The 23067-nt window shown below is 44.2% G+C and overlaps 1 protein-coding gene across 13 annotated transcripts in view; it reads left to right on the forward strand.

The window, feature by feature from the left end:
* LOC8033946 (endophilin-A) overlaps positions 1-23067 on the forward strand; it is a 73293-nt gene that overhangs the window by 42113 nt on the left and 8113 nt on the right. For 4 of the 13 annotated variants that reach the window (XM_029984972.4, XM_040501326.2, XM_029984976.4 and 1 more), the window contains exons 3-11: positions 1095-1186; positions 1821-1889; positions 3579-3651; positions 6728-6862; positions 7152-7285; positions 8833-8899; positions 11240-11340; positions 13316-13419; positions 14240-14406. In XM_029984972.4, coding sequence (XP_029840832.2) covers positions 1095-1186; positions 1821-1889; positions 3579-3651; positions 6728-6862; positions 7152-7285; positions 8833-8899; positions 11240-11340; positions 13316-13419; positions 14240-14406 — 942 coding nt within the window. Of the gene's footprint in view, positions 1-1094; positions 1187-1820; positions 1890-3578; positions 3652-6727; positions 6863-7151; positions 7286-8832; positions 8900-11221; positions 11341-13315; positions 13420-14239; positions 14407-23067 lie in introns of all 13 variants that reach the window. The other 9 variants (XM_029984971.3, XM_029984977.3, XM_029984975.4 and 6 more) reach the window with 3 other exon arrangements.

A 23067-nucleotide genomic window follows, 5' to 3' on the forward strand; every position in this document is an offset into this window, starting at 1 on the left:
CAAAAAAAAAAAAAACACACTAATCACACCTCGCACATCGCACGCATCTGGGCCCCGGCGGCACCGCGCCCCGCGGAGAGATAGTGCAACCAACCTCTGCTGCGCTGTCATCGCGCGACGCAGTAGAGACTGGTTGCACTATCTCTTCACAGGGCGCGGTGCCGCCGGAGCTGAAATGCGCTCCGATAGCAAACCGCAACTTAAAAACCCGTCGATTTTGTGCGGTTTTTCAGAAAGCCGTAAAATGCTTGGCGTGCCTTCTATCGTTCTGCAATTTGTTGATTTAGTGTTTTTTCAATGATGCTGAGCAATTTTTTAATTTAAACCATGCCCTTAAACACAATATTAAAAAAGTTAATTACGCAAAAATAATTAACCACTTCATTATCCCGGACTTTAATAACTTTCCTAAATGAGCCCCTGGCCCAGGACCAAAACGCCACAATCCTTTTTTCATTGCGATGAGTAGTTTTTGCAGGAGCGATTGGGCCTGCGTTCTCTGAAACACCCTGTATATATATATTTATGTATATATGGCGTTTTTCAGTTTGTGTGATGATGTTATCATTATTATTTTTAGTATATTTTTTCTCTTCCTGCCATAAATAGTAGATAATTGAAAAATGACCTTCCAAAATGGCTATTGTTTTCTTTCAAGCTACTTTCGAGTTTGATTTAACTGCATGCTTGCATATTCTTTCTTTTCTGTTTTGAAACGTGTACTGTATTTCTGTTTTCACAAAAATGCAACCCCACCCTTTGCAATAATATCTCTGGCACTGCAAGATATCCTGAAATAAATAAATGCATATTAAGCTGAGGTGGACGTCGGCTCGTAGATCGTTTTTTTTTTTCTTTTTTATCTTTTGATTTAGCTAACGTGGTGCGTTCAAACTTTCACATTTTATCACCACCACTAGTGTCACTCTCTCACTGAGTTCCAGTTCTCTGGAATGCATGGTTTCTTATGCGGGCAAAAACACCGGGTTTCATTTTCACTTTGAATGTGTCTGGGATCCAATGTAAAACTCTTTAGAGTCAATGGGGTCTTGAAGAGTATTTTGATTGTCTACGGCGCATCTGCTTCTGCGCAGGACTCACCCCCGAGTTTGGGTTCCACTGGACTGGCAGCACAGGAGAAATGGCTTTTGCGGGCCTCAAGAAGCAGATCAACAAGGCGAACCAGGTGGGCCAACATACTAATGTTCATCAAATCTTAGATTTTACACTTTAAGCATTCATTAAATTTTTTTAATTGAGCAGTGCGGACTAGTTTTTTTTTTTTTTGTTTTATTTAAACAAGAATGAAAAAAATATTCCCTTTATTGAAATTAATGTTTCAAGTTATTCAGTTATTGATTTTGAGCACATATTTCGCTTTCCTTATAAAGTAAAACTTTAAAAAATATGATAACATTTTTTTTTTCAACAAGACCTCAATTGATATTTTTTCTCTCTCAGTGAAAGAATCTAAAAGGAATTGCACGTTTTCTGTGAGATTTATGGCATTTTAAAATTCTTTATAGAGAATACGTACAACTTGCAGCAGATAGGACTTCTTAAAATGAAACTTAACATACCATAGTTAGTTTCGATCTCTCATCCACATATTTTCCCAGATCAAGAAATGGTTAACATGTCAGGTTGGTTGGTTTTTGTGGCATGGTTTTTTTTACAGAATTTAACATTTCATTCTGAACAATCTTCTCGAGCTCGAAATTTGCAACTTGCGTGACCTTAAACACGAGGGTTTTGGTTTTAGGTCCAGTCTCTGCTCTTGAATGGATTCATATTTGAACAATTCTTGTTTTTGACTCCAGTATGTCAGCGAGAAGATTGGGGGAGCGGAGGGGACCAAGTTTACGGAGGAGTACATGGAAATGGAGAGGGTGAGTTCTTTGGAGTGCATCTGCGTTTTTCCTTCAGGTCTTTCCTATCCAAGTCAATGTACTCAATGTTTTGTCAGTGTTGCTCCCAAACGTTCGAGCTTCTCCCACCACCGGAAAAGATCATCGTTCATTTCCTGCGTGAAAACACCACCCGCTTAATCTTTCAGTACAGAGCGATATACCAGGTGTCCACAAATATGTTTGCAGCCTTTTGACGCCGCAAAGATAAACTATGCATCGCCGAAGGCTTAGCCTCCATTTAAATGTAGTGCTAGCAGCTTGCATCAGATGCCAAAGTTTCAGAATTTACCCTTGGCTGACTAAAAGTTGTAAAAAATTTTCTGAAATTTTCTTAGATAAAATTGCAGCCGACGAAGCCTACAAATACATAATACATAGAAATGAATAGTGTGAGTTACCAAGAACAGGCTCCATGTGAGTTACCAAGAACAGGCTCCATTTTATAAATTAAAATGTTAGAAAGTAGCATTGTAACTTTTGAATGAGATAAGGGTAAATTGTGAAAAATTTCGCACATGTTCCCAACTGCCAACACTGAGTGTTTGGTATTGCATATTTTTTTTTTTTGTATTGAGAAGAGCGCAGTTATTTTTCCTCTCAAGAACCCAGTACTTTGCCATTGAATGATGTACTAAATGTTTTGGCAGTGGTGTTCCCAAAGTTCTTAGCTTTTCCCACTACTGGAAATGATTACTGCTATTTATTTTTGGTGTAAAGGTACCCCCCACCTAATTTTTCATATTCACTGCAGATTAATATGTTTACAGAGGAAAACAATCAAAGCCAAAACAAAACCTAGAGTGCAGCACCTCTGCAGAGTTAATGTGATATCAGCGACCGTAGAAGCTGCATGGGTTACCCTCCGACTAAACACTCAAAGTGTCTTTAAATCACCATTTTTTTTTATGGTCATCAAAATGTTCTTTTATGAATTTTATTAATGAAAATGTACCTTATATAGCTTATTACCTTAAATATTCCCAGTTGCGTGTCGTTGCCATTCCTAAGCAGCCAACCCTCGATGATCAATGTTTGCGTGAAAAAAAATTAATGTCTTTTGACTTTATGAATTTTGAGCTCCAAATACATTTTATTTTTTTTCTTGCACTTATGCCCATGCTAGTTGCATTTACGCAAACATCAGTGCATGCATCTAAGAATCTGGGTTTTCTTTTTGTTTTTTGGTGTGCAGCCTTTGCCAGGTTTTTGCTTGCTAGTGCAGAAAATATGGTGACAAAGACACAGATTTGTTAGCTGAAAGCCTTACACATGCAGTTCCAGTTTACAATTTTGTAAGGTGAAAGCACGTATACATTTTTCTCTGTAGGTTCCACACTTTCATTTCCTGCTATTCAAGTTCTGCATTCTTGATTTCTTCTTTGAGAACTTTATTTTTTTGGATCAGGGTGGATGTAAGAGACTAAATTGGGGCTGAGTTCTTTGCAGAAATACCCTGTTATCAATCCCCAAGAATTTTTTATTATAGATATGTCAAGAACCCTTTAAGCATCTCTTTTTATCTTAATGAGCCAGAATTGTTGCATTTGATTTATTCATGGGGTAATCACATGTGGTGGGAGATTGTCATGCCAAAGAAAAAGACAATGGTCTGCTTGCAGCATGTCTTATTCATAAACGTTTGTTTTGCATGCTTTTTAATTGCTGCAGAAAATTGACTTGACCAATGAGCTGGTCGAGGAGCTGATTGTGAAGACCAAAGAATACCTGCAGCCAAACCCAGGTTTGTCCCTCTCTGTTGCGTCTCTTCAGCTCAATAGATGCTTGCATACAAAATGAACCCACACTTGCTTACATTTTTTTAGCTTTATTGAAAGCAACCAATTTAACTATAGTAATGTAGTTTATTGCAGGTTAAAAAGTGCAAGGAACAGCTCCTCTCAAAGAGCCTTATTGCTACCTCCAACGCCATAAATGTCAGGGCTTCCTTGAACAAACTTCGACACGAGCAGTAATTCGTAGTGAGGTCCAAAGCGACCTTTGGGGGACCCACACAGGTAGCTTTTGATCAAATTGTGAATGATCTTTTGTGTAAAAGTTTATACGAAGAGGTCGCAAGTGGCGGGTTGCTTTATGCGAGGGCTTTCTGAACCTGCAGCAGGCTTAAGTTACAATAGTTATGGTCACTAAAGTTTGATTGTAACTTAGGAAGCTACTTAATTACTTTAATTGAACTTTTAATTTGAATACTGTGTATTACGTCTCTGAACGGTAAGGTCAGTTTTTTCAGGAAAAAATCTTTGCCATAGTTACAGTATGTTCACAGTATCGATGCTTTAAATTCCTGTACTGGTGTTACAAGCATACTTCAACATAGCTTTTTGATTAGGGTGACCCTACTCTTCAGAGTAGAAAATAGGACATCAAGGAGAAGGAGACAGGGAGGAGGGGGGGGGGGGGGGGAGGAAAGAGGAAGGGAGGGGGAGAAGGGGGGGGGGGGGGCACGGCACGTGGGTGGAGGGGTGGGGGGCGGAGCGTAGCGGAGCGGCAAAGCAAGAGAGAAAGAAAATGTCCTGCTATTGTTTAGTTCATGGTGAAAACGCACACTTTCTACAAAACCTAAGCATGTCAAATTTAGTAATAGAGAAAAGTTCCCCGTAAACACATCCGTGCAAGCTGAAAATAATGCTTTAATACTATAGTATGTTTATTCTAATACGCTCTCACAAGTAAGCATTTTTTTCTTTTCTTCCCCTTGCTTGGTACTAATTTTGCAAGCAAATTTCCACAAAAAAGGGAAATTTGGCTTTATTCAGACAAAAAGACGGGATGGCTGGTATGAACCTTTAAAATGAGACTATCCTGACCAAAAAGGGGACGTCTGGCCACCCTATTTTTTAAATATATTCTGTATTATAGAAAAGTTCTATAGTAGTTACACTTTACAGCTCTGGTTAGCTGTACGAAAATCAACTGCTGGGCTAGCTGGGTAAGTATAGAAAAAAAGAAATACAAATGGTGCTACGGAAACGGCGAGCAGAAGAAATCGAAGAAGCATTTGTCCTGTCCACTTTTTCGGCCCTTTCTTGTCTGGTTAAAGCTACCGTGTTGTAACTATGAATACTTAATGATAAAAAGAATAAAAACATTAAGGACGTTCACGGACAGTCATACTTTTTCAGTTAGCAACGACGAAAAATTATTTCTGGGTACGAAAACTTTGCACGTTGACCCGGATCTAGATAAAAACGGGGGAGGACAGAAGGGAAGGGATCATGATCGGGAGGGCAGATAAGGACTGAGCCACTGTACCGTGACTGTCCATGTTTACGATTTTTCTGGTTGTGGCCCCATAAATTTCATTTCACGTCTCCTCAGGGTTAACAATGCAGATGGGATATTGTTTTCTTCTTTTTGCTTTTCCAACAAAGAACGTTTCCATAATTTCACGTCCCAATCGCCGACGACGTGTTCTGAGGACCTTGGCGCTGCCAAATTCCGGTGTGCATTCAAAGCACTTTTTTGCACATACGGTGATGGTATGTGTTGGGTGATCGACTTTTGATGTTGCATACTTTTGATGCTCGCACCCGTCTTTTATCTACCCTCTCTCGTTTTTATCTAGATCCTGGAAAACCCACAAACTTTTCATGCCCCGAAATAAACATATGTTGTTGCTAATTGAAAGGATGCAGTCCGTGAATGTCCTCCGTGTTTTTATTCTTTTTATTTTATGTGCTCCTTCTTGTGCAGTGTGTCATTCACGTTTCGCTGGTTTGTTGTCTGTCGACTGCCAGTCACTTGACACGACCTTGAGTTCCTGTCCTCTTCGGCTCCATGCGCTTGTTTCGCCTCACTGAATTCTGGTGTATCTGAGTTGGGCGACGAAAAATAAAGTCAAAGGCAAAATTTTGATGGTCCCTGGTTTACCTCATGACTAGTCCAACGCATCATTGAGATAGCTTAAAAACTAGTAATATTAACAAAAGGTTTAATCGAACTTTTTTTTTTTTCGCAGTTACTAAATGTTTATATTTGGTCCCGACCATCCTTTTTTTTATACGACAGTTTTTTTTTTAGCAGCATTGAAAATGCGACGGACGGATGTTGCAATTTGGGCAACACAACCCGTGTCCAATGGGTTGTAAGATGTCTGGTGGTGCAAAACAAATGTCGGGTCACGGAGGGGGAAGCTCATTGTAGCAGGACGAAAAAAATGTGCAAAATACTGTATTTCCTAGACTGCCCGCTTGACGAGCGAGTTTCGTAAGGAACGTTGCGCCAGTGGAAAGTGCAGGAAGATTTGAACATTGGTTTCTGGCATCGCCTTCGTCTGCTGTTTACTCCGTGACTATATTCTTAATTTTGAGATAATAAATAGCATGCCAGGACAAGTAAAACCCGGAAACTCCGAATATGTAGTTAGTTTGGGTGGCTCCAATAACGTTGAATCTCTTTTTAAGAAAAAGAGATTCAATGTTTTAAGGTAAAGAGATTCAACAGAACTGCCATAAAATACCATGGAAGCACCCATTTCGTTCAAGCACCCACTATTAACGTAAATTATACATTAAGCACCCGATTTGACCGGGCGAGCACCCATGTCTAGATAACCCAGTTTTTAGTGAAACGGGGGTAGGCACTCCTCCCGGTATTTCACGTACTATAACCAGGGGAGAATACCGCTAAATTGATGGGAACCCTTCAAATTACGGTGCAGTGAGCAGTTGCGGTATTTTCTCCCAACCTCCTTTATGCCACAATACATCATGGCAACCGTCTATGTAAAACAGTCGTATGGATGCCCATGCATCGTCATCGGCCATCTTGCCTGAGTTTTTTGTTTTGTCTCGACGCAGCATCTCGAGCAAAACTGATGGTAAGCACGAAACTCCGAGGCACGGGCAAGACTCATGCATATCCTCAGCCGGAAGGGGTGCTGGGAGAGACCATGGTCAAGTACGGAGGCGACCTCGGAGAGGAGAGCCCCTTTGGTGAGCCACTTCTGGGCTGTATTGGGGCTTGAGTTCCAACATGGCCGACTCAGCGAGTTGCTGATTGAGGTTTAACAAACTTTTCAATTGACCAATCAGTTAATCACTATGTTGGTGAACCAATCAGCAAAGGCATTGATTGATATGTCTTGTGAAATATTGCCGACGTGGCGGGTGCCTCTCTCGTGCTGCTTATAAACACATTGCACTACTGTAACATCATCCTGCTTTTGGGCTTACATCCGACTGGTTGACACTTCTGCCTTCTCTGCCCATGTGCCTACCGCAGGCCAGAGTCTGATCGAGGCTGGGGAATCGCTGAAGCAGCTGGCTGATATCAAGTATGCCCTGGAGGACAACGTCAAACAGAACTTCTTAGAGCCCCTTACTCAGCTGCAGACCAAGGACCTCAAGGACGTTCTGGTGGGCTCTTCAGCCAGTCAATCAATCAATCAACCAACCAATCAATGTATCAACCAATCAGTCGATTGACCGTTAAGTCAACCAATTATTCAATCAATAATTAATTCCGTTCATCAGTGAACTAATCAATTCTATTCAGTGAACTAATCAAATGAATCTATCAATTGATCAGTTAGTGACTCATTCAACTAATCCATCATGCTTTATCACTTTATCCATCATCCAACCGATCATGCTGTATCAATTCACCAATAACCAATTCACTAACCAAGCAATTGCCCACTCATTCAATCAACTGCTTGATCACTGGATTAATCTGTAAATCAATCAACTGATAAACTCACTGATCAATAAATCCAATCTTTCTATCAGCCACTCAATCTACCCGTTTCTAAAAAAACAGTAGATGAATTAATTGATCAATTCAATAATCAACTAATCATGCAGTTAATTTGTCTATCAACCAATCAAATAAAGCAATAAATCTAATCATTGGTAACAATGGAGCACCTCTAACATTAGGATCTGAACTGAATCCTGAAAAGTTGAAAGCCATGCTCATCGTCTTTAGCGCTGGTTGACTTTTTACACACAAATGCATTATCTCTGTCTGGGCTTTATTCGAAAGCCTCAAAGATTGGCCTTGCGGCAAAGCCGGTGCAAGGGCTGTGTCCATAAATAGGCAGCCTGTTTTCGAGATAATACACACGCTACTTTGCGTGCTCCTAATGTAAATAAAAAGATGAAGTTGGGCGGGTGCAGTTTTTCTCACTTAAAGCGGCAGTTTTTAAGGCTTGCTTCGGACGGGGCAACTTTTCTAGCAATTTTAGGGTTGCTGGCGAGTTGTTTCCTACAATTCGCTAGGTCATCGCACTGTGGCACGAATTGCTCAGATCGAGTATGGCTCGAAAGGGACGAGCAACTCCAACAACTCTTAGACTTTTGAAGCGGCGCAGCAGCCAATTGGGAATGCAGTATTTTAGCGTGTCCCTTCCCCCCAGTTCCCACCTTGTGGTAGCGATGATAACTGGACAGGCTGTTTACCTTGGTTTTGGTATGAAATAGATAGTTTTTGCAACTAAATGGTTTCAGGAAGATGAAATAATACTTTCAATGCCATCAAAGTATATAGAAACACATTATTAATCTGTAACTTTATGTCTAAATGATGCGAAACATTTAAAAAGTTTATGGCAATGATTAAAAACACAGCAGTTCATGCCTCAGGAGCTGCTGCGTGTGAATGCGAGGCCCGCGTTGCTGATGTTGCAACTTCAAGACGTTGGGAAAAATTGCCTCGTCTGAAGCGGGCCTTGGAAGAGAGTTGCCCTAGCATTCGGCTTCAACATCGGAGCTTTTGTGCACTCACGAGTGTATGGTTACGGACATTTTGCATAGAGGGTTTCTCATCTAAGCATTTCTGCGCATCTTTTCAAGGATATGACGGAGTTTTATTAGTTATTCGGCATTTGGCTACGGACACTTTGCCGTAAAAGCTTGAATGAAGGACATTTCCGCTAAAACGCACATGTTTCTGTTTGCTGCAGCATCACCGCAAGAAACTTCAAGGACGGCGACTGGATTATGACTGCAAAAAGCGGAAGCAAATAAGAGGTGCCTAGAGAATTTTATCAGTGCTCCAAAACAGTTGATATCATGGTGTCCCTGTTCCAAGTCTGTAGGTCCCTAGATTATCCTTAATTTCCCTAAATGTTTTGTTCTGAAATCTTTTTTTTTTTTTAAATTTCTAGTCATGCAAATATACATATCATAGCACTCAACAAGGAAACCTTTGGAAGTGTGCATGCAGAGAATCGGTCAATTTTTCGATTCTGCGTTACATGCTTCAGTTTTTCCTAGACATTGTTACATGACCAACATAGGTGTCAGCTTACAGTTGTTTTGATAACCGAAGAATTTCGGCATATTGAAAATCGCAATTCTTTCCTTAGATCTAAAAAAAGCCTCTTGAGTCCCTAGCAGTAATTAACTGTAGTGGATTTTTTTTCTTTAATCTTTTCTAGCTTGGCAGATGAGAAAGCCTGACTCTGATCACTGGAAATGTACTGTAGTTATAAAAAGAAAAAAATATGCAAATTTTAATATTGACTTTAAAACAGATTGACCGTAAAATACAATGGAAGCACCCACTCTGTTCAAGTGCCTACTGTCAAAATTTCCCAAACTTGGGAATTCTGCAAGTTATACGTTAAACCCCTGATTTGACCGAATAAGCCCCCATGTCTAGATGCTTTCGGTGGCCACTCCCCGGTATTTTATAGTAGTTAAATACTGCTTATAGCTTGCAGCATTTAAACAAGATATTTATTACACACCGTGGAATATAGCAATTTCAAAATGGCATCAAAGTGGCATCATTTATGTGCTAGGTGTTGACACTTCATATTTAAAATTGTACATTTAATGTCTAACATTGAAGACAAGCCACCGTTCATCTTTTGCTTTTTAAATATTTCCAAGCGGTATTCTGTTGTGCTCCATTTTATACATGATATGCAACAATGTCAAAGCTGCTAGTGCAAGTTCGGGACTTTATCAAGCATTCCATTTGTACAAGAGTACACATGCACAAAATGCCAGATAGAACCACATGCTTGCGTCAGTAGCTCTGACATCATTGCACAGCACGTATCTTACGAAACGAGGTGTAAAAAATATATTACTCGCACAGAAAGTTTTATTGTTGGTAAATCTCACAACTGCAGTAATCACAGGCTCCGGAGGAATCTCTAGAGAAAGAAATATTTGCACACTATGAAATAAGGCTCCGCGTTTTTGGCGCGTGCCTTTAAATCTTTGAAAAGTACGGCCCCCGAGCAAGTTTTATTAATGTCAAGGGGAAAACCAACAAAGCTGCGAATTGGAGCTGTCCCCAAATAAGACAGCCTAAGTTTTACGGAAAGAAATTTTTCTGCCTTACTTTGTGTTGACCCAGAACACAGCTCGCGCAAAACAAAATTCGCGAGGCCCCTTTTTACACTTCCTTCGGCACCGGGACATTTTTCAAATTTTCGGGTCTTTGCGAACGTTCGCTAACGCTTGGGGAATACCAGCATTCGTGCCCCGTTTTCTTTGACGCGAGCCTCGATAAATGACAGTCTTTTTGTGGACATAAAAAAACACAATATCCGTGGAAAAGAAAAAAAAAAAAAAAGAAAGAAAACATATAAACCCTTAAAAGACATTCTTGAATTTGAAGAAGAAGAAAACACGGAACCCTCGTCACAAGGTCTCGCGTTGATAGAATGGTTCCTGGAATGCGTCTCCAACTGGTCTGTTTACCGCGTCCTAAAAAGTGGTCTCTTAATTTCCTCCTGACGGCATCATAGAAGTATCATGTCGCCAGCCGCGATCATGGCGTCGTCGCAGCAGTGGTGGCGTATGTGGCGGATGCCTGATCGCTGCAACTCGCTCTCCAGCTCGACGGTGCACAGAAACTTTGGCCAGTTGGGACGCCGCAACTATGGCGACAGCCGCGTTGCCTGTGTTTTTTGCTAGAACTTACGCGGCCAACCGCCGGGATTGCAACACTCCGGCTTTTGCAACGTCGTCTGTCGTTACTTCGAAACCACTCTCGGTGTATGGGCTGAATGGGACGCTAAACGCACCAGTTGGAGACACGTCCCAGGTGCCGTAGACGATAGTTTTTTGGTGTGTGTCGGTAGCCTTTCAGTGTGCTATGGGCTGTTGCCGGTTAAGAGGAGCAGGACAAGAAGCTCCTCCCACAAAGCCCTCCACTCTTTCCACTTTGGCGGAGCAAACGCCGGAGAGGAGGTGAGCGGAGAGCGGGAAACCGACGATTGTGGCGAGCGGAGGGCTTTGTGGGAGGGCCTTGTCCCGCTGTCCTGCACTTGCAGCAGACTATAGCAGCCTTTCATTGTGTGGGCAGCCTTTCAGAGTTTGTTGCGTGCACAGCCAGTGCTTTGCATCCAGGGGCTCATGCGACGGAGGACGACATTAAGCTGGCCGAGGACAAGTTCGAAGAGTCCTTCAACCTAGCGTCGATGGGGATGTTTAACCTGCTGGAGAACGACGTGAGTGTTGCCAAGTTGGCTCGAGCCTTCACTTTTGCAGCAGAGAAACTGGCCGCAGCAATTCCGTTTAGTGTGTCAGGGGTGCTATGTATCACAGTGTGTCAGGGGTGTTGTGTGTCACACACGTTGCGACGCACATGCGTCTCAGTGTGCCACATTGTGTCAGGGACGCTATGTGTCAGTGTGTCACACACTGACAGTGTGTCAGGGGTGCTATGTGTCACACACTGATGCATTGTGTCAGGGGTGCTATGTGTCAGTGTGTCACGCACACTGGCACTTTGTGTTAGGGGTGCTATGTGTCGCAATATGTCACACACTGAACTGAATTCTTGCAGCCATTCTTTTTTTAGAGATGTCGGCCATCAATGTGAAGGTCGTACAACCCTAAATCATACAGGCTGATGCCTTTCTAAGTTACTTTGTACTAGTAAGGAGAAGGCAATAGTCCAATTTATGTCAGGAAAAGTTATTAAATTCCGTCAGTTGTGCTTTAGAGGGTGGATGATTTTTGCTCTAAAACGGAGGTTGAGTAGCTCCTAAAGCTTTTCCAGGGAAAAGAAAAGTTTTTCAGGTCGGTCATTTTTGAAAAATTTATAGGTCAAGCTTGGAGAATTTTTAGAGAAATCATTATACTAACAAAACACATGAACCTGAAGTGGAAGCTTGTGAAAGACCTTCACGAGTGGGTTTTCGAGTAAGCTTGGTGCAACAGAGTGAAAGGCTTGAAGAAACTATTCAATATTCGTCTAAAAAATATTCGACCAAAACCACTACCGTAAAGTTCCGAAAGAATGTCCACCCAAAATGAGGAGATAAATGGTGAAAAACATGGGGTGGGCTATCTTTGGGGATGCCACAGCAAAACATTTTTAAAAATTTATGATAAACAGCCTGCACGGGCTACAAACCACGTGACGCGGGAACTGATATCGCAGATCGCAGACACCACAGATTTGCGTTTTACAATGGGATAAAGACGCCACGGGAAAGGCTACCGCATGTTGCGGACGCAGCAGGTTCGTGTTTCACGGTGCGAAGGACCCACGGAAACTTGCCGAGATCTCGCATCTCACGGGAACAAATACTGCAAATCACGGACGCAGCAGATTCAAGTTTTATGGTGCAATAAACACGCAGGAACCCGCTACAAACTTGCCTGTCACGGGCAACAATATCGCGCACGCAAATCGCAAACAAAAACGCGGGAATCCGCTACAAACTTTGTCACAAAAACAGATACCGTAGACGAACGCAGCAGATTCGCCTTTTATGGTGCAACATACACGCGGGAACAACTCATGTGTTGCGGGAGCCGTTATTGCGCGGACTGATCTCGGACAAAAACGCGGGAACTTGCTATGAACTCATTTGTCAGACGTGCTGGTACAGCAAATTGCGAGGTTAATGCAATTCCTGTCGAACGTCGCGTGACGTTCGACAGAAATCGAGGGGTGGCCGATGCTTCGAATTTTTTGTGTTACAGGTATTTAGCCAGAAACACGGGATGGGCGATCTTTCGGGGGTGAGCGTTCCCTTGGAACTTTACAGTATTCATCTCGAATTCGCATCAAAATCAAAATCCACTGTTTGCGCATGCCTACTCGTGGATGTTGAGAAAGATCCGATGACTGCGCATTCTGTCTCCATAGTCAGACACCCTCTGCTATAAAAAATGAATGTTTGGAAAGTCTAGGAGCGCATTCAGAGAGTACTGGGGCTCTAAGTGCGACACCTGGTGAGAAAGTTGGCAAAAAAGTATTTTGACTGCTGCGATTGGCCAGTGAGTGCCGTGCTTGGCCTTGGTGCTGGCCAATCACAGCGCAATGCTGGCCAATCACGACAGTTGGCGACCTCGTCGACTTTCTTGTTGGAGTCCAACTTGGAGCCCCTGCTTTACTTGATTTGTGATCATTTGTTTGAGTTTTCTCGCTTTGGGTTAGAGTGATGCGATTCTGTGGGTTCTTTCTTCCAGGTAGAGCAGATCTCGCAGCTGGCGGCTCTGGCGGAGGCCTTCTGCGAGTATCACCAGCAGTGTGCTGAAGTGCTGCAGAGTCTCACTGAGAGGCTCCTCGAACAGTTGAGTGCCACTTGCGACACTTGAGACGTGCCCGCAAAACCTGAATCTCAAGTGCTTTTAGACTCTTCCTATCAACGATTGGCCGAGGGGGCTGATTCGTTGTCGGCCCTGAGTCATGCGACCGGGTGAACTTTGTTGATTGATTGGCAGGGCCAATCAGTGTGGCCATTCTCTCAACGCTTGCATTGTATGTACATTGCATACGAGTAAAGAGTTTCAGTGCACGGCCATCGCATGCCAGTTAGCAAAACCGATTTTTGCAATTTATTTGAGGCAGGTTAGATGAACACCACCTAGAAGCTTACAATGCCTGCCCCTTTCCTCTCCTAACGTCGTCAACAGTGGGTCCACACAGCATCACCTATTTTACGTTCATGTCGCTTCGAGTGCGTCTTGCAGTGTCTTACAACGGATGTGATGCTAGCAGATGGCGACACAAATACACACGCGTCTGCCACTTTGCGGCATATACTTGCCAAGCGTCAGCGTTTTTGTCAGTTAGGGTGGGTCAGATATTCACTAACGGTGAATACGAAAACTAAAGAGGCACATAGAAGACGACACAGACGATACTGTCTTTCTTCGTCTGTATTGTGTTGTATGTGCCTTTTTTGTTTTCATAATGCAGAGGCCTCCTCTTTTAAATGTTTTTGGTCAGATTCTTTCAGCTCAGAATTGAGATTCTCAAAAGAGCTTCAAATGAAGTGCATTACATGAGGGGGGATCCAGGAAAAAAAAATTAGAAGTGAACGTTGTTGAACAATGACCTACGCGGCAGAGCCGGTTTGCACGAAAGCCAACGTCGCCCGTGCGTCGCAGGAAAGCTGAGGCGGCCAGCCGTGAGCGCCAGCCGTACGAGCCCAAGAAGCTGTGCGAGCTGAACCTGCCCGTGATGCACGACGACATCTCGCCCATGGTGGAGTCAGGTGGGGCCTTCTACAACGGCGGTCCCGCCCACTGTGCCCTCTTCACCACCGGTGCCCCCGGTAAGCCTGGTGGTGGGGCGCCGTCCTCTCGACACTCTAGGGTGGGGGGGGCGCCACGGTCGATCGTACCGGCGATTCCGAGATGCCTCGCGACAGATTTGCTGTAAAGGCCCGTTCACAAAGGACACGGTTTGCTCCGACTTGCGTTGTGCCCGACTCTCGCTGCCCCTCAGATTCAACGGCCTGCTTTGGAACGACTTTTGTGAGAGGGGAGAGTGGGCCTACACTTGTGTCCTCGAAAGAGGCTCGTGACATGGGCCTGGGGACGCAGCCATTCTCTCCCTCACCTGGCGGTCAGTCAAGGCCTCCACGGCTGTCGTCTTTCCCGAAAACAAGAAAAAAGGAGTTGACGTCGGTGTAGGCACCTCTCCTTTGCCTCCGACGACGCACTGATGGCCCTCGAAAATCGTGCCGTTTTGTGCCTCGGCAGCGGGGCTGATGTCCTCTGAGAAATTGTAAGCTCACCAGAGTATACAGTTTTTAAAAAGTCGGACACATTTCTTCATTTGCATGAGACTGATTTGTCCGTGGCACGTGCACTGGCGAGCCTCGCCTGGAGTTGTGTCTCGGTCACTCGCTCAGGTGGTCCATACAATGGGAGATTTGACCAGATGGTCACGGGACAGACCTCTGTTTTGTTTTCTCTGCCACTTTCACGGCCACCTACAGGCTTGTTGCAGTTGTATGCCCTTATGTTGCACGGCATCAAGCAAAAGAGCTCTCCGCCTCGTTTGATTGCACACGGGCTTCGGTTTCATGGTCAGAGCTTGTGTAATATACATTTGAAGGGGTGAAACGTAGCTTGTTTGCACTAAAAAGGAAGCGGGCGAAGGATTCATTGCAATCCCCGACTGATTTTTCAGCCTTTGCAGGGACCGAAAAAACTTCAGAATAATGGAGCAGTCCAAAAAATCAGCAGACTAAGAAATTTGCTTCTTTTACATCTAAGCGGGCTAAGAAAAAGTTGGCAATAGTGCCTTGCTTCAGGTTACGCCTTCGTCACCTGAAGCTTGAGAATCGCTGCCTTTTTTTCTAGTGTTGTGATCGAATACTTTGAGCGCTTCTTAGCGACATAAAGCGGCGTTGGAAGAACAATTGGGTTCATGATGTCCAAGCCAGCGTAGTCTGAAAACATGGTTCACCGAGATGAGATGAGAGGCGCAAGTCCACGACTAATGAATGGCGAATGAACAAAGCAAGATAGTAACAGTGATGATAATAAAGTTGTGCGGCTAGAAAGAAAAAAAAAACTCTCAGCCTTTCCACTTTGGTGAAGAAGGAAGAGCAGCGGAGCTGTAGCTTCTGCTCTCGGCGGTGGCTTTCCAGGCGAGCGATCTGCTCTTCTTTCGCAAGGGAATCTGAAGCGCTCGACGCAGTGGAACTTTAGCCAATAGCGGCCTCGCGGCGGTTACGAAATCATTTGCGCTGCTGCGCACTTCTCCGCTCATTCCGTTCCCGCTCTTCTTCCTGCGAAAAAATGTTGCCGCGATCTCTTAGCGACGGCGGCAAGCGGACAACCGGCAAGCACAACACTCTGGACAGCTACAGCCATCTATGAGCGACGGCGGCAACCGGAGTTTTTTGTCGACATTTGTTTGCGGGGGACGCGATCCTCGAGAAACTAGCCCTTAACAGCTCTGCTGTAAAAAGCCGTAGCATAGCGTCACCTTGAGGTAGGACTTAGCGGTACTCAAGTAGGGCTGCCAAACCAAGCTAATCCATGTGCAGCAAACATAAAATCTAAAATGACGGCTTCTCACTGGTGTTTCCCGCTCGCTCGCGATGATTTTGTCTGAAAAATCTAGCTTTCTGACTTCGAGGTGTTCGAAACGTCGATCGTGATAATATACTGTTCGTATCGGGTAGGTCACGGTTCCTCCTTTAGGTCCGAAATATCAAAGAAGTCAGAATTACGGTATCGGCGTCTGAAAAATTGGTCGGCGACTGTATGTTATCATTAGCCATTCAATGACCTAATTGGTCAGGTTATATAATATGAAAATGAATATATTTAAGACGGAGACACGTAGCAAAATGGCAACATTTCTGGCATTTGCTTTTTCTGGGGTGGTTTCAGGAGTATGATGGGAGTAAAGGCCAAACCTTTGGGTTCCTGCACTTGCGTCTTTCTGTCTTGCATGTCGTGCATACGATTGTAGCCATTTTCTGTATGCTGTCTTTTTCAGTTTCTTTTTGTTGCTTTTATGCACTTATCAAGTGGCTGCGACAATTGGGCTCTGAAAGTGACACAAGGTTGTGCGGTTTGCTTTGGTGACAGGTTGCATGTATTATCATAACCACTGCCGAGGTGAAAACGTCCGGACATGTCTCTTGGACGTTTGTCGTCCAGCACACGCTCCACGCCTTCTGCAGTGCTTTGAAGCATTGCCGAAGGCAGGAAGCTCGCGCAGGAGGTGGGGAAACTGAAGCTCCTCCCTGCCGTTCTCGTCGTTTCAGTGATTATAGCTTAATTTTTTTTTATTCACCGTTATTGCACGCAAAGGACCCGGTAATTGAACGACTACCCAACTAGCCTAACAGTTTGTAGTGATATGTTAGTGTTTGGCAGGTAAATATTCTTGACCTGAAATGCCTTTTCAACCAGGCCTCGTCTGCCTAACACTTTGCATAGAAATTTCGTTTACCAACTTTCTTTGTATCGTTTGTAACGGAGCTGCCCTCATTTGTAATGGCTGAGCGCGTTAGTGCACCGCAGTTTGGAGCGTGTGAAGAGAAAGCTTGCGCTGCAGAACCTAGCGATTCCGGGTCCACTTCCGACCCCTGACCGTTTCGATCTGGATGAGCATCGTACTGCAATGCGGTCGTGTATCGCCACCGTGTGGTGAACGTTGAAGGCCCCAGGCTAGCAGTCATACCGCACTGGCTAAATTTCTCGTTTGCTCTAAACTTGCTAGCACATTTTTTTGTCTGAGACCAAGATTGGCCGTCTGAGACCAAGATTGGCTGAAGTGGAGGATTGGTAAAATGGAAGAAGACTACACTTCAGAGACATATCCCATTTTAGTGACAAACTCTACATTTCAGTTTTCTCTCCAAGTAGTTGAGGCTATGAGAAGCTCCAGCAAGTTGCTTAATTTACTTTAGTCAATTCAGATAGTACTACCGAATAATGAGATGGAATAAAACTTTGGTTGGGGCTAGTTGGTACATATCGATTAAAAGGTTAAAAGGCGTGAACTGAATATCGACGAAAGAAAACACACATACGACACGGCGCTTGTCCGTGTCGTATGTGTGCCCTTTTTCGTCCTGTTTCAGTTGGCGCCTTTTAACCTCTTAATTGAATAATGAGGCATGTGGTTTCTCCTCAGTTTCTGGAATGAGAATCGTGATCCATGCAATTAGTTGTTATTTTCAAGCCTACCGTATCAAAACTTAAAAAACCACAAACTGCCTTTTCGAAACGGTCACTATGGGGAACAGAGCCTTTCAGTTCCCCTCCGTCTCTTGTCCATACCTTTGACTGTGATCTTCCTGTCGCATAATTCCACCTTTCTTCTCACCTTGCTTGGCTCCTCACGATTTCAAACACCACCTTCAACTGTCGATTTTTAAACCAGTCGCTCAATATTGATGAAATTTAAAGGGTCTACGTATCTCGTTGTTTAAATGCACTGTGTGACGCTTGTTCTTCGTAGGACAGTTTTCGGATAAGCTACAGCTACTAATGTATGTCGCCTCACTTGGCAAGGATATCTATCGTATAAATTTGCTGCAAAATATTGAGCATTTCTAAGCGTCAGCCTTAACTAGAACAAATGGGGCGTGCGGCCATCTACAGTCTAAGCTCGTTATAACAGACCTCGATTTTGACCAAGATTTCGGTGTGTTGTAAATGGAGTATGTTGTATACAGATATGAAGTTGAGTCAAAGGTATGTAGAGGAAAACCAACCAAACCTCACAAATCGGTATGTTATATACAAATGTCTGTTGTAATGAGCTTAGACTGTATTTTTTACCCTGAAATATGCACTTTTCTTATACAAAATGACAATTTGAAAAGCATTCCCCATAATGAGGCATTTTCTCCTCATCAAAACTTTACTTTTTGGCAATAAGAACTTTATTTAAATGGAAAAGTAATTGCCTAGCCACATTCCTCATTAAATTTCAGTTCGGAAACATCCACAGCGAAGGATAAATTCCGCAACTCATTGGAATGATAGATTTCCTAAAACGAAAGTTTCTGCAAAAAAAGGGAAACTGAGGAGAAACCCATTTGAAGTTTCCACACCACTACACTTGATTTTACTGGTGGTGGTGGCAACTAAAAGGCACCAAGAGCATGGCTGATGCATTCTGCCTCTACCCAATCTCCTGCATGGCCTCGCTGAGTGAGTCTGAGCTTAATTAAAACACTCTCTTAGACTGTCGTTTTGTTGTCGACATGTGGACATTGATTATGAAACGATTGAGGAATCGGATATGCTTGCCATACACGAACCGGCATCAGCAATTCTGTTGGCAGGGCGAGGTCAAAATACAAAGCAGACAAACCTATGGGACTTTTGTATAAACGAATGTTGGTTTTAGTTTGTTTTCTGTTTAGTCAGGATGGAGATAATATAGAGAGGGTGCAGGCAAGCTGGTGAAATGTCAACCATGTTGAATAACCTGAGACTGAGGCAGAAGTGAACAAATAAGTCGAAGGAGGAGAAAAGGACAGGATGACGTCTCAAACTCGGCTACCAGGTTTATCTGGTCCGCCTCCTTATATAGCCCACAATCAGCAACCACCAACACAAAGGGGCAACCTCTAACCAGTCCAAACGCCAAAGCCTCCAATACACAAAGTAGTACTATGGATGGCCTTCACGCCGATTCACAAAGGTAACTCTATTCTTGGCCATGTGCATAGCCTTTTCCATGGGAAAGCTGGACGTCTATGGTGTTCTTGCCCAAATTGTTTACTCTCAAACAAATATGTTTAGTGTACTGAAACTGTGAAGAACTGCTCTTTCCAACGAGAGTATGATCATCGTTCCAGGGTGTACCGGTGCAAAGCTACAGCAGTTTGAAAACAGGAAACGGAAGTTTCACGTTTAAAAACATGTGATTTTGCATCGTTGGCTTACCGAAAATGTTTTATTTCTCTGTAAATATTTCAGATATAGCAGTAAAGTTTTAAGGAGTGTGCACTATTAGTTGTTGAACCACAATAAATAAAAATAAGGAAAATAATTTTTTTCTCAAAAATGTAAAATTTAAAAGTTGTGTCCCAGAGACTATGAAATGGAATGGGGCATTTGTGAACTGGATGGCCCTTTTCTCTCGCATGGGATCATCTCGTTAATCGTCACCAAGAGCCGCATGTGACTATCGCAGTCCTCGAGTGACTACTGACTGTAGCATTTTTGCCCCCTATCTCGCTACACGCTTCCCCATCTTACAGCATGATTGATAATCCGCTTAGTCGCAAGCTCAAAGAGATAGTCTCTTTTCATTTTCCCATTTGTTTGACAGGGAAGCTTGGGAGGAAAAAGAGAACAAGCCTCGCAAATACACTTTCTGCAGTCGGTTTTCGTTCCCCTCCGGAAACAAGAATCGATGGGTGCCCGTTCGACGGTTTATGAGCGCAAGTTCTGAGCACCGTAGCTAGCCTAAAGTGAACAAGAGCTCTTTTGAGGTCCCTTTAGATCAGGGGATCTCTTAACTTTTCTGTCTTGAGGGACGCCTTTCTGGCACCATATATAGCCTTTCTCTGTCAAGGCATTAATGCGGCAAAACAGTTAAAAAGCCTACAGACCTCATAAGCAGTAATGCTCGTATTATACTTCGTTTCACCTTAGAGGGGTACTCCCGCGATTTTTCGTGATCCCCGATTTGCTTGAAAATTTGCTACACACCAAAAAACATCGCTGAAATAGTGTCCAAAACATTAGGTCAAAATACTTTTTTTTTCGTGAAATCGTTGATTTTACAATTTTGGTCCTCGTCGTGTTTTTCAAACTGAAAGTCTCTACTGGCAACAACGGAAAAGTGATGCCAGTGGAACATAGAATTTGTTCCCACCTGACTCCAAGCAGTTTCATAGTGTCAACTGAATGCTTTTGAAGCTCACCCCAGTACCGGCGCACCAGCGGAGTACAAATGCTCGGCATAGTCTATTTTTTTACTGCCTGCTCGACTGGCAAGCGTGCCTGCCGCTGATGTCGCAGCACTGAAGAGTGCGGGTATATTTGAATCTTGGATTTTGCATCATTTTCATTTACTGATTTCACAATAACCATTATGAATTTCGCAATGCTAAATAGCGTAGCGGAAAGGGAAGACCGATGATTCAGAAAATATAGTTAGTTGTAAAGAATAAAGAATTTAAATTCACCCAACCAGGCAGATATCTGCCGAACATGTTTACCTTCAATATAGTTAGTTGGGTAGCTACAAAAATCGCCGGAGTATCCCTTCAAGTCCTGACGCAGCCGACGCTGCGAGCAGGCGGGACCAATCAGACGGCGTCAAAAGCACACCATCACGGTGTTTGTCATGTTTCCGTACGTGCTCTGTCGTCGCACTGCGCCGACCATAAACAGAAAAAGGCCCAGCGACTCGCGCTTAGGACGCTGCTCAATCAGAGTGTCGGCTGCGTCTGGACTCGAGTGGGAACGAGGTACGGTTGGCGTTTGGAGGGGACCCTCGGCCGACACTTGAGGCCCAGAAGAGGGTTCTTCAAGATTGACAAGCTCGAGAATTCCTGCTCTGACTACAAGCTCCAACGCAGTCTATGAACATCCAAGTCTCAATCGTGCATAACTCGACGGGGACGGGAGCCTCTGACGCGAGAGTGGGACGGGACGGAAGGAACCACCACCAGTCTTGCCATCCTCTCGCATGTTTTCCCTCGCTGTCGTCTGACAAATCTTTCCTTTCCTCTATCCGGGTCGAATGCCACTCCCCGGGTCATCGGACCGCCTCCCGACTTTCGAGCCGCCAAACAAGCTACGCTTCGGAAACGCAACACTTCGGCCGCCTTGTCCGGTTATCCGAAGCTTCGTCTGGAATCGTGGGAAGCGGATTTCCATCCCCCACAAACGTTGCGACGGTCCGCGACGGAGCGCGAGGCAGCGTCGCCTGACGTTCCCGGCGTCATAGTTACGGCGCCTAAAAAAGCGTCTCCGATTGGTGCATTAGCGTCCCGTTCCGCCCGTGCATCGAAGAGTGGTCCCAAAGTGGCAACAAAGGACAGTTGCACCCGCCCTGCACTAAGCACCGAATTGGCGGCACCCAGTCGGGGGACGGAGTGTCGCTGCTCTGAGCGTAGCTTCTTAGTGGCTTTGTACAGAACCGTGCCGTGTGCTGCTCTGCCTCTCAAAATAACCATGCTGCAAACTGACCACAGCATGCGGGGTCTCTCGATTGGGCTGTGTTCTACTGGATTAGAGTAGCACGGCAAATGGCAAAGCCGCTTGTCTGATTATAACGAGCAGTGTTGCCACGGGGTTACCATATTCGTGGCCGTGAAGCAACTGCAGCGTTGTTTCACTGTCATTTGGCGACTCCAGATCTAAAATAGCCGCGCATTTTAGAACTGAATTCTTCAGTGTTGAACAGTTTCTGTGCATGATCTTCTGTCTTTTCAACTGGTGTTTTCTGTGCTTGGGGTTGCATGCAAAACTGAGTGCCAGCATTCTAGCTTTAACTGCATGAATGACTGTACTGTGGCTAACACGAGAAAATACTAATTGTGTCGCTGGTCCTTTGAACTAACAAGAGGCTTCTCTTTTCTTGAATCTTATTTGTGTAACCTGAGATGTCACTTTTAGCATTCAATCCTCTCTTGGCTATCAGTAGATTGTGGAAATCCTTGGCTCAAGACATTAATCCACCTCCCAAAGCATAACATAGTTAGCCAGAAACTGATGAAGGCTATCAATTCAGGCACCACATACATATTATGCAAAAAGCTTGAGATTTCTGTCTCTTGGACAGGTAAAACGTTCGATTCTATCGCCCACATGTATCCATTTGTCCAGAAAGAGGGCTTGTCCCGCACGCTCGGTTACATCACAAAAAAGCGAAGCAGCAGTAGCGACCCACATAGGAAAGGGTTGTTTGCTTGGCTAATGGCCACATCTCCATGTGACCATAAAGGCCTGTTCACACGTACAGCGCAGCACTAATCCAGAGCTAAGGTCAGCACTGCAAACAGTGCTGACCTTAGCACTGACGCAGCACTTGCTAATGCAATGCTGGTATTCTTGCAGATGGAAAAAGGCTAGACAAAGGTAAAGCTGAAAATAAAGGTTTCATCGGCAAACTTTTGCCAGAAACAAAAGAAAAAAACGAGAGTCGAGAAAGCCGAAGCGAGCATCAAGGTGTTGGTGTGACACCTGGTTACCGTGGGAGTCCAAAAGGGAGTCGGCAAGGCCACATTGGGCTCCTTATCTACAATTCTCGGTACCTCGAACATTTGGCCTAGAATATTCGAGCATCAAACATTTGGGGTAAGAACATTATAAATGGGAATCTTCTAGGAATATAGAGTAGCGTTCCCTCTCGGTCGTACACGTGGCAATGTGGCAGAAGTGAAAGGTTTCATTGGCACCGTCTCATGTATCATACCTGAGAGGTCGCGAGGATGTGTCGCAGGGCTTGTGACTCCGGGGATTTAAGGCTGGTTCGTACAGCACCACTTTCT

The sequence above is a fragment of the Ixodes scapularis genome, unplaced genomic scaffold, assembly GCF_016920785.2.
Source record: "Ixodes scapularis isolate PalLabHiFi unplaced genomic scaffold, ASM1692078v2 PGA_scaffold11__112_contigs__length_91849675, whole genome shotgun sequence".
NCBI lineage: Eukaryota > Metazoa > Arthropoda > Arachnida > Ixodida > Ixodidae > Ixodes > Ixodes scapularis.